The sequence below is a fragment of the Ursus americanus genome, chromosome 12 (assembly GCF_024610735.1).
Source record: "Ursus americanus isolate L20-20 chromosome 12, mUrsAme1.1.p, whole genome shotgun sequence".
Taxonomy (NCBI): domain Eukaryota; kingdom Metazoa; phylum Chordata; class Mammalia; order Carnivora; family Ursidae; genus Ursus; species Ursus americanus.
The window spans coordinates 64,137,324-64,149,229 of NC_142138.1; the positions used below are offsets into that span (position 1 = coordinate 64,137,324).

At 52.1% G+C, this 11,906-nt stretch overlaps 1 protein-coding gene across 1 annotated transcript in view; it reads left to right on the forward strand.

The window, feature by feature from the left end:
• Positions 1–11,559, forward strand: part of PTGFRN (prostaglandin F2 receptor inhibitor) — an 80,716-nt gene extending 69,157 nt beyond the window's left edge. Inside the window, exons 7-9 of the mRNA XM_045801418.2 lie at positions 1,829–1,936; positions 6,133–6,438; positions 8,013–11,559. Coding sequence (XP_045657374.1) covers positions 1,829–1,936; positions 6,133–6,438; positions 8,013–8,179 — 581 coding nt within the window. The 3' untranslated portion in view covers positions 8,180–11,559. The remainder of the gene's footprint in view (positions 1–1,828; positions 1,937–6,132; positions 6,439–8,012) is intronic.
• Positions 11,560–11,906: the final 347 nt, after the last annotated feature.

The following is an 11,906-nucleotide window of genomic DNA, read 5'->3' on the forward strand; positions in this document are numbered from 1 at the left end:
TGTTTTGCTGCTAACCTGTCCTCCCAGGTGGCCATATGTGGTATGAAGTGCTCCGCAGTCATGAACACTGGGCCTAGTCAGAGTCACTGGCTTAATCCTGTCCCACCTCGCTGCAATAATCCGAGCAAATCCAGGGTGGTCGGGACCTGTGGGAACTGTGGCTGGGAGAGGGGTTGATTGAACGGCAGGCTACCCACAAGTAGGTCAGGTTTCCTCGTCCTCTCTGCTTTCCTCCCTTTCCCGATGCCCCGTGACCACCATTCTGTTATGTTCTCCCCTGCGCCCAGAGTTGATGCCCTCCTGCCGCTCTCTGGTTAATCTGAACTCTCCACCACCTGCTCAGGGCTGCCCCACCTCCCTGGGTTGCCATCTCCTCCACCTGCCGTTCGCCTTTCTCCCAGCAGAACTCCAGCTGCTACAGTTCTTGGTTTGAGGAAAGCAGTCCGATGAGTTCATCTTAGCATTCACGGTGAAGTGAAGATACAGCCTTTTTAGGTCTTTGCCTCATTGGTTTGTGTGACCTTTACACACTTTCTCAGTCTTTTTTTTTTTTTTTTTTGTATGTTAAAGTACTTTTTCCTTTTTGGTGATCTCATTTAAAAGGTAGTAACACTTGTATTCTTAGCTTCTAATGAGTTTCAGAATCAGTGTCCAGGGCCCTCTCTTTTTGCGTCCCAGGAAACCGAAGGGAAATCGCATGGCACTGGTATTCTGGAACCTTTTTCAGGTTTGCTTGTTCTTATTAGGATAAGGTAAATATCGGGCTCTTAGGATCAGGTTGACTTAAAGCTATGCAATGCTGTCACCTAAAACTGAGGAGTAAAGGGTTTAAATATATATATATATATATATATATATATATATATATATATATATATAGTACGTAGCCCGTCTCTCTAAGAAGGGGATAGGAGCCAGATTCCTTCCATGCAAGGCATACTTTTTTAAATTTAATAAATCACTTATTTATGCCTAGTCATCAAATAGCATCATAATAATTGTACCTTCAGTCACCTGCATCTAACTGACTCTGTGGTAAATATTACTAAATTCTAGCACTAAATTCTATGTCTTCAGTCTTTATACTTCATATCTTGTTGCTCATTTTTATGCTCACAACTCAAGAAGTAGGAGCGTCTCGGCCCTGCACAGTTAGCTCAGTTTGGGTAGACACGTCTTTTGGCCTCTGCAAGAAGGAAAGAGTCTTTTTTAAAGCAAACTGAATATCAAGGGGGTGTTTTCAGGAAGGTGTGCGAGTCTGGGTAGTGTTTTGAAGCGATACCGTGCTGCCTCGATTTCCCCTGACAGATTGGAGCCGTGCCTCTGGTGCTCCCACCGTCCCCTACCGAGTGTCGTCATGGATGGCATGTCTGTCTGCTGACTGCATTTCAGCCTGCTAATGGCAGAGCCCCTGTCCCCAGCACGGCAAGGCCTCCTGCCCCATTGGGGCCAGAAGTGTCACCGATTCAGTCCCGTTCACGTCTAGGCCGAGGAAGTGAACCATGCAGAACCAGAAGCGGCAGCCGGTAGCAGGTGGGGGTGGCCTTCCAAGGGGACCGTGGCTGTCATCAGAGAGGGGGTAAAGGAAAAGCCAGAAGCAAAGGGCATTCTGGAGGCAGAGTTCTGTTGTGGTTGTAATTCAGATCATGCTCATTTTGGCTCTGCCTGATGCACGGTGTCTCTGAAGAGAGGAAAGGCAGCCTGAGAACACCACCCAGCCCAGTTCCGAGGAAGGTGGGCTGCCTGTGGATGCCCCGTGAGAACGCCAGCAATGGAAGTGAGACAAAAGCGTGAGCGGGACTAATGAGGTGATGTCACTCTCTTCCAGGGCCTGTATTTAATGCCTCCGTGCATTCGGACACACCATCGGTCATCCGGGGAGATCTGATCAGACTGTTTTGTATCATCACTGTCGAAGGAGCAGCACTGGACCCAGGTATCTCTGTCTCCTTGCCTCTGTCGCTTTCTCAAAATGCCCCTCATGTCATCCCCACTGTGTGAAACAGACGTGGAGGGGACGGGTTGGACGGTGTGACTCCCCAAACTGCCTCGCTCTGTACTTGGTACTCAGTAGGTGTTGAATAAATCCTTGTCGATGGACACATCTGTTAGATGATCTGGAGCCCATCCGGACATTGGAGTCGGCGTCGTCAGGGCGGTCGGTGGGCCTCTTCCAGCGCAGCTTCAAGTTCACACTGGTTTGAAACCTGCCGGCCACGTCCAGCCCCTTTACCTTGTCTTTCATGCACTGATTCATTCAGATATTTATTGGGCGTCTTCTAGTAACAGGTCCTGGGAATAGAGGAGGGACCAAGGGCTCCCCATCATGGAGCTTGCAGCCTGGTTAAGGAGACGGACGAGAAAGCAGTCCTCATATAATATATTAGATGGTGTTAAGTCTATGGTGGAGGACAGAGCAGAGCAAACTACTCGTTTAGTGACCAGGCGGTGCTTTGGTAGTTTAAATTCTTGGGAAATCTTTGTAGACCTTTTCTTGGCAAAAAATATTAGCATTGCCAGCAGAGGGCCCGAGAGCTGTGGGCCGTCAATCTTACACCTTGTCTTCAGTGGCCAGTTGGTGTCCCTGTCTCACTCATAGACCCTTGGGATTTGAAAGAACATGAAAGCATGTAAGGTGTCTGTTGCTGAGCAGGACGGTACCCACCACTGCCTTCTCCTGAAGAGGCTGTGGAGAACCCGATTCACTGCGTGGGGGCTGCGCTCTCTCCCGCATGCGTTGTCTTTGGACATCTTTGTACCGCCCACCCCATCACAGGCAGAGCCCGGGCTTCTCACCAATCGGCGCCTTGAAGAGGCCAGATTGTGTAAGGCTCTCAGCGTTCTCTGCAGAGACCATTGGGTGTGTGGCCCTGGGGTGGAAACTGGAAGCGGGTTTTCATTCCGTGGTAAGGGCAAAGAGAGGATGGCCCGCAGTGAAACCAGAGTGGACAGCATGAGCAGGACTGGGTGGCCGCCAGCCGAGGTCTAGCTCTTACGGGACTGCCGATCAGAGGGGCAAGTGGTAACTAGTTCCAGGTCGCCAATTACTCCGGTAGGAAGTCTCTTTGGCCCCGTGGGCCAGATGGTCTCCGCAGCAACTACTCGGGTCTGTTGCGGTTGGCGTGGAAGCAGCTGTAGAGAGTAGGTAAGCAAATGGGCTTGACTGTGTTCCAGTGAAGCTTTGCAGACAAACACCGGCGGTGGGCTGGCTTTGGCTGCGGGCTGTAGGCTCCTGAGCCCTGCATGAGCTGATGGATACCGGGTTGGTGCTCTTGGGGAACCTGAACATGGCTGAGCTGCAGAGGTAGGAAAAAGAAGGTAGAAGAAAAGGGAAAAGAATCCATCCATCCAAGCCACCAGTGGGTGAGCTGTGTTCTCAAGGGCACAGGGTGGGGAGCCCTGGTCTTGAATAAGCTGAGGTGCAGAGGATCAAGGACACAGGGTGGGATTCTCAAGGGAAAACGAAAGTGAAAGTAGACGAGGCTGCCAGGAAACTGGGGAGGGAATCCGTTCAGAAGTTGGCACCATGTTTACCCTCGAAGCTCATGGATGATATACACAAAAATAAATCATTGAAATGTTCTTTCTCAGTAAATTAATGGGTCACCAGTTGTGCCCTTAATATAAAAGTCTTTTCCTCCAGGGTAATTACAGAAGCTATAGGTGGCTGTTCTCATGCAGATCACAGTTTTCCAGAACTTTGCACTCTTGGACTGTGTGGGTGGAAGATTCTGAATAATTAAGCACACGCTGTAATTTACTTTTTCCTCACGCACCCGATGGGCTGTGAAGGAATTCTCTTTTGGAAAGGACATACCGCGTCAGTGGGCCGAGCGCCAAGGCACTCCTGTGCCCAGAGGGGGAGGGACAGGGCACATCACTGCCCTTTGGAGGCAGTGTCTTAGGTCAGGTTCTCTAGAAGCAAAGCCTGAGACAGGCGTGCAAGTGATTAATTGAGGACATGCTCCCAGGGAGCGAGGGAGTCAGAGCAGGGAAAGAAGCCAGGCCAAGATGTGCATTCAGAGCAAGTCTGACCCCCCTGGGGAGCTCTGGAGCGTGGGTGGTGCCACAGAGGACGGCCTCCGTGAGGTAGGGTGCTGGGCTTTTAGACTCCGCCACTCCTCACTGTCCACAGGCTGAGTGGTTGGGGAGCAAGGGTGTTTCTTGACCTCCAGGAGGTGGCTCCCATCAGTCGAAGCTGGTCCTCTGGAAGAGGGCACGGGTGCGAGAATGTTAGCAGCCAGCAGCCTCAGCAGCTGGCCAGCTTTCTCCTCTGCCGCGGCGGTAAGGGCTCCCTGTTCGCAGCGTCTGTCCATGGACCGTGTATGCTGTAGTGTGGAGCTGAGGACGTCCGTGGTGGGCAGGCAGTGAGCACTTACTGTGTGCCAGGCAGGTGCAGTTCTAAGCATTTCGCAGAGATGACTAACTTAACCGTGGGCGAAGTCGTGATATTCCTTCTACAGCAGAGGAAACCGAGTGGCAGAGTTAAGTCACTCCTGCAGGCCACGTGGCTAGCAGGTACTGGTGCTGGGAGTCTAGCGCGGTAGGTGGCCCTGCAGGTGGCCACAGCCCCGTGAGGCATGGCGGGCCTGGGGCTAGAATCTGCGCCCACGTAATGGGGACACAGTTGTGACTTCTTGCCGTCAGAACCCACCCAGCCCCTGCAGGTGACGGCAGTGCACCGTGGGGGTGTGAGGGCACGAGGGCGTTGACAGCACTCCCTCTGCCCCCAGGGAGTTGGTCTCTTGGTAAGAGATGACCCTGGCACTGGCAACAATCACATTTCTGCTCAAGTGCCACAGCGGGCCGATGGGGAGGAAAAGAAGGTACTTGGAGCGTTGCAGTGGAGAGCTGTCATCCTGTAGGAGGGGTTGAGGTTTGCCCTGGCCCTTCACGTGTTCAGAGTGAGTTAGAAAGGAATCATTTCATCTGGATAATTTTGTAGAAAGTCTTGCTTTTCATTTTGCTTCTCTATTCCTTTCTAATACAGAAGCACCTGAATATGATTTGCCTTAAGATAGTGCTTTTTGAGGTTATTAGTGTATTTTCACGAAGCCAGTAAATGTGACTTTTTGTGTAACAAAAGTGGTGTCATTTAACATAGAGAAAGCCTTCTCAGGCGAATTGAAGATAAAAAGTGTGCGTGGCCTTGCCGCCCTTCCTTGCCGTGCTGAATGCGCCCGGGCCCGCCACAGCTGGTGTCAGTAGGGAATGGCCAGAAGAGGAGGTCAGCGGCTTACGATGCGTGCTCCGTCTTCATGTGCCAGGGTCATCTTCCTCCTGTGCCCATGTGAATGTGTTTGAGGCTGTCAGGACCTTAATTTTGCAGAGTGCTTTCACAGCAGCATCCTCCCTGGGACTGTGCACCTGTGTTCCACTTTCTCAGCTGGACGTGTTTTTCCTCTTGCTTTGAACTTAAGCACATCTGCAGGGGAAAAAACACAGCGAACAATAAAACCTAAACTGTTGGGACGCCTGGGTGGCTCAGTCAGTGAAGCGTCTGCCTTCGGCTCAGGTCATGATCCCGGGGTCCTGGGATCAAGTCCCACATCGGGCTCCCTGGGAGCCTCTCCCTCTGCCGCTCCCCCTGCTTGTGCTTGCTCTCTCTCTGACAAGTAAATAAATAAGATCTAAAAAAACAAAAACCAAACAAACAAAAACCCAAAAAAGCCCTAAACTGTTTACAACTCTAAATTTTGTACGGTTCACTTTACGTAACGTACCTTTTGTCCTTGACTGCGTTAGTGTCCTCCCGGTCTTGGGCTCTTCTGCCTGAAATGTCAGAGGATCCTGCTTTGGGAAACGGAGCATGCAGTGTCGCCACCTAGCCGCTTTACGTCCTGTGTTCCCGGGAGATGGTTTTGGGTGTTCCTTAGGTTGGGTGGTGGCGGCGACGTGGTTAAGAGGCCGACTCTGGAGCTACACTCCGGGTGAAGCCGCGTGTTGTGCTGCTCCTGGCTCTGTGACCTGGAATGAGGTGTTTGGCCCCACCATAGAGGGGGGAGTGTGGTGTACCTTCATCGTGGGGCTGGCCTAAGCTGGCCCCCGGTGACGTGACGTGCGTGGTAGCCACACGTGGGATTTCTGCCCATGGCACTGACCCAGGGTTTCAGCTTGGTCTGTCCTCCACAGACGACATGGCCTTTGACGTGTCCTGGTTTGCGGTGCACTCCTTCGGTCTGGACAAGGCTCCCGTCCTCCTGTCTTCCCTGGATCGGAAGGGAATTGTGACCACGGCCGAGAGAGACGGGAAGAGCGAGCTCAGCCTGGAGCGCGTGAGCGTGCTGGAATTCTTGCTGCAAGTCCACGGCTCCGAGGACCAGGACTTTGGCAACTACTACTGCTCCGTGACTCCGTGGGTCAAGTCCCCAACGGGTTCCTGGCAGAAGGAGGCCGAGATCTACTCCAAGCCCATCTTTGTAACTGTGAAGATGGATGGTAAGAATGACGTGCGGTGAAGTGTCGGTGCTGCGCCGCGGCTGACGGAGTCAGGTGGCCACCGTTTGAGAATGTGCCGCAGCACGGCCTGCTCTCTCCAGACCTGGCCTGGGCCCGTACCCCGAAGGAGCGCACACAGTTCTTGCTGTTTCCCCAGGTGTGGTACTGTGCGTGGGAGGCACCACTGGGAAACGATTTTTAAGACTTCCTGGAGAGATTTCTGATGCTTTCTGTAAATTCTTTGCAAACCCACTTTCCTTGTCATTGGGTTGGCATGGATTCTGCCCGGCAGAGGCAGAGAACATCATCGAGAGAGTGGGTTCTGGTCCCCAGCGGAGGCAGTGAGTGGGTTCCTGCCGCTTCTGCCCTCCTCTTGGTTTTGCTTCTTGGAAAAAGAAGGCTCCACCTGGTATCATTAGCATAGAGGGGGTTCTTTCTGGAACCCTGAGATGGGAAGGGTGCTCCCTGCTTTGTTAGCCCACACTGCCTCCAGAGTCATTCTAACTTGGTGGTCAAGGGCCCCCTTCCCACCCCTGTGTTCTCCGAGCATCCAGGAGGGGGGCAGTTGTCCCTTGGCTAGTGAGAAACTAGTCTTCTTTGCAAAAAGCTTCAGAGTGAATGTTAATGGGGAAATTCCACAGAGAGCATTAAAACCCTAGCACTTCCGAGAGTTGGGCGGGGCCTTGGAGTGTGTTTCCCTGATGGGATGTGGGTCTGGGGGAGACTGGAATTGGAACCCCAGCTTGTCCGCAGATGACTTAGCCCTTGTGATCCTTTGTTTCCTCTCTCGTACAATGGGGTAACAGTCCTTCGTCGGGCTCTTCTGAAAGGTGAGCCGTGTGAAATGTGAGGCAGCAGCCAGCATGCCAGCATCCGCCCCAGGAGTGCTGGTGCTTCTGGGAGGAGAGACTCGGGGTTTGAATGCGGGCGATCTGTGCAGTGTTTGTGCCTTCCTGAAACGTCGTCATTTATACCCTGTTTGCATCTTAGAAATTCCTTGCTTGAGGTAGCTCCATGTGAAAACCCAGATTTCCCGAACAAGGGAGCGATTATTCACTTTGCTGGATAATTTACTGTAGTGTTACTTAAAATAGCTCCCCGAGTACACTTCAGTTATCTGATGCATCGCGTTGAGTTATGAACCGGTTTTTTAAGGGTGCATCTGCTGCTGAATGCACGGTGCCCTTAGCCTGACTTTTAAAAATCCATCTCCTGCCAAAACCCTAAAAAGCAAGTTGACATTCAAAGACATCAAATGAATTCTTTTTCCTGGTTTTTTTGTGTCTCCCCCACACAACCGGGTGGGGTGTGGTCTGCTCACTTCGTGCACAGATAAGAGTGCTCCTGTCGAGAGAAAGAGAGAGAGAGAGAGAGAGAGAGAGCGAGCGCTCGCAGGCTGTGCTAGGTGCTGGATACAGCTCCAGCCCCCTGGGGTGGGGGGTGGGGGGCGGAGACCCACTCCTGTAGGGAGGGGAGGGAAGGGAGGAGGGGACGGGAAGGGAGGCCAGGTGGCGGGCTTCCCGTGGCCACCTCCTGCACCACTGACCGGGCATCCCTTTGCTCCCGCCCTCCAGTGCTGAACGCCTTCAAGTACCCACTGCTGATCGGCGTGGGCCTGTCCACCGTCATCGGGCTCCTGTCCTGCCTCATCGGGTACTGCAGCTCGCACTGGTGCTGCAAGAAGGAGGTCCAGGAGACGAGGCGCGAGCGCCGCCGGCTCATGTCCATGGAGATGGACTAGGGCCCCGCCGGGGAGCGGCCGGCGGGCCGGTGTCGGAGCGATTTGGGCGGGAAGAGGACAGCGAGCTTTTCACGCGCAGTGTGTGACACTAAAAACCAGTCCTCTCTAATCTCAGGTGGGACCTGGCGCGCTCCTTCTCTGCATGTCCAGTTCTGAGCGCGGACACGTTTACCAGCACACGGCTCTTCTTCCCACGGCACTTTCTGGTAGAACAATCGCGTGTGTGTTTTCCCAGCTGCGGCTTTTTAATGGTTACCCCTTCATCTAATTTTTTTTGTCCTGCCGGTTTATAGATCTCTGACCTGTGTGTGTTTGTATGTTTGGTTCCGAGGGGTTGCGGGGAGGAAGGACGATGCTCTCAGAGTTCTTGGTCTCAGGGGGGAGGATGGAGCTGCCCGCCGGGAGCCAGCTCCCCCACGGGGGGTCCGTGTTCCGAGAGCTGCCAGTGCAACCCTCTGCCCTGCACAGACCTGTGCCGAAGGCTAACTGGTGGCTTTTACCACCCTACCCACCCCGGATTTTCAGGGGTTTAGACGACATTTGAAATCTAAACTTGCAGTATGTAACTTCTTACTGAGCCCAAATGCTTTTCTTTTTTTCCTTTATTTTTTCTTTTTTTAATGCTTCTTTGCCCCCTTTCCATTTCTTTCGTATTTGCTTTTATGTGAGCGTGCTGACATGGCCCTGGAATCTAGAATTTGGCTCTCCACCAAGCACCTTATCTTGCCACCTTAGCCTTAAGAATGAATATGAATATGAAGAAAAATACACAGCCGCCTCTATCCAGGGCAGTCAGACGGTGCTCCAGGAAGAGGAGGTGGGGGACAAGGGAAGGAGGAGGCACTCGCTGCAGTGGTTCCAAGGCCACTGTGCCTCAGGGGCCCCCTGGGAGAGCGGAAGAGGGTCCTGGGTGTTAGATGTCCGCAGCTCGTGCCGCGAGGGGGCGGTGGTGCCTGGGCTGTGTCCGGAGGAGGGAGCCACTCCCGTCCCCCTCTCCTGCCCTTTGCGGGCGGCCAAGGCCTCGGCCACCGAGGGACCACCAGCGGCGCCCACGGGCTGCTTGGGCTCCTTCACAGGAAGGTGTATTGCTGCTTGCAAGACTGCCTGACTTCACAGAATCAGAAATCGCCTGGAAGAAAACCATGCATTTTCCATGACCTTTTCAGTCCTTCAAGTCTTTGTAAGATCCCTGCAGGGGGTTAGCGAGAAGGGGTATGCTTTGTGATATGTTTGCTTTCCTGTTAGGAACACGGAGGAAACCAGCAATTTACTGCCGTGTGAACAGCCTACAAAGTAGATCTGAGAGCAATCCGTTTTGCCCGATTGCTCGTACCCGGAGTAGGACACGAACCAAAAGAGATCCTCTGCTCCCGGAGGCGGCTGCCCCTGCATAGCCCTGGCCTTTCGGAAGCATCCCAGTGGGGCTTTCTGAGGCTCCCTGGTGACTCATGCCCTGCATTGCAATCCTCTGTGCTTTTATCCTGGCTCTGACGGATCTAACACTGCTCTGTCTTCCAAAGGGAAAAAAGATTCGTTTGTTTTGAGCAATAAAGTCATACAAATGATGGCCATTCATGTGTGGCTCTTTGTCACAATGGGCCGGACGAGCCACACTCCTCCCACTCGGCTCACCATCGTCCCAGTCCCCGCCACTTCCCTCACTGTGCTGCCCACAGTCCATTCTGCCCTTGTCACTGAGTCTCCCCTCCCCCTCCGGGGGGGGGGGGCGGGGTGTGTGCAGAGCGCCACCCAGCTTCCCCTTTTTGTTCTGCCCACCTAGGGGACCCCTCCTGGTCGACGCTGTGCTCACGGTAGCGGCCCAGATGATTCCAGGCTCAGTGTCTGCCCCACCCGAGCACGGGCGACCAGAGGAAGAGGGGGAGGCCTTGACAGTGCCAGATTCAGGTCTTTTCTACCCGTCGTTTCCCAACGATGCGATTTCAGAGGAGCTGGGACACAGGTGATTGTATATTCAGGAATGCAAGAGAGAACACGTATTCACAAGGTGCTATGTTAGTGACACTAGTGCCCTTTGAGCCCACATGGTTATCACTCCTAAAAGAAGATTCAGGGGTGTTGTAGTGCAGGTCCTTCTTAGTAGAGGAGAGGGTACTTAGCTGTGAGTGTGACCAGGTGGCCCCGGGTCGACGTAAGACCATGGATGGGTCCCAGCGGACACTCAGCAGGAGAAGTAACCTGTGCTCACGCACTGTACCGTCTCCTTTCAAACTGCCGTTGCAGCTCAAGGCCAGGGTGGTTCAGGCATTGACCCCCACCCCACCCTCTGATCGTGGGCCCAATGGCAAGTCACCTATAGGGGCCGGGCCGGAGGAGGAAGAAATCCCAGGGTCTTGTCCCAGGGAGCACATTCCTTCCAGAGGCAGAAACTGGCCTGGAATGTGTGTCCTTTTAAAAGTGTGAGATGCACTCTTTAGCTGTACCAAATAGGGCTCCCCACAAAGTGCTCTTCTGCAAGGGGTTCCTGCCAGAGGCACTTGTATGAATGGAAGAAGAACCTAGCCACAATTCACGCGGATGACATTGCACTTCTTAACAAAAAAGAAATTTTATCGAAAGTTTGGGTTTTTGTTTTTTTTTCTAATCACAAAAATATCCCCAGAAAGAGCCTGAGGTGCGTTCAGATAGAAGCCTCGAAATTACTTTAAATTGTTTACTTTTTAATGTTTACATACACTTTTCACTTTTTAAAAAAAGAAAAAAAGAAAAAATGCAAACTCTGACTTTTTAAAACTTTTCAGATTTTTTCATGGGACGGTGGAACTCTGACTCACCAACTGGATTTAAATCTTACTTTAGAAATGTATTTATTTGTGTGTTTTTTTCCCCTCCCTACCCATGTGGCTTTCCCCTAAGATCCTGGCAAAGGACTCCCCTCCTGCCCAGACCCTTGTCTGTTCTCCCTGGTGGCTCTTGCTTCTTGTTTTGCAGACTGCCTGCAGCCATGATTTTGTCACTGACATCCGTGAGCCAAAGACTGAGCCTTTTTGGCAGGAATAATAAGCAATACTACACAACTTGCTACTTTCAGAAAACTTTTTTTTTTTTTTAGCTTCACCGATGACCACAGAGGAAGAAGGGAACTAGGATTTGGGTAAGTTCTCCTCTGCTGTTTGAGCAGATTCTCAGTGATAAATATTGTATGCAGATCACTAAGAGAACAAAAGTTGACCTTCCGTCTTTCTTAGCGTGGCACATAAGGATCTGCCGGATTTTACGTAGACAAAGAAAGGGTCTTGTGTATTTTTGTCCATATCCGATGTTATCTGAACTAATTGTATTGTTTTATACTGTGACCACAAATATTATGCAATGCACCATTTGTTTTTTATTTCATTAAAGGAAGTTTAATTTAAAGTGAAGTTGTGTGAGGAACTTGATCTTGGTCTCCTTGCCCTTTCATCTCCTCTGCGTGAGGGACCGTGGCTGAATTCGAGGGGCATCTCCAGCACCTTCCAGGCTCTCTGAGTGCTGTGATAGTGCTGGAGGTTTTCCCTCAAGATAAAAGAAGTGGATTTAACAGGATCGGTACTGGACCCCCGCCAAGCGGACAGCTGAGGGCCAGGGTCCTGTTGCCTAGCAAGGTCTCCTGGTTCTTTGGTGAATTCTCATGACCTTATGAGTCTCTCGTCATGAAAGGGGGAAGTTAGATGTTGTTCCTGTCTGTGGATGAGGAAACAAACACAAGGTTCTGTGACCGTATCGTGAC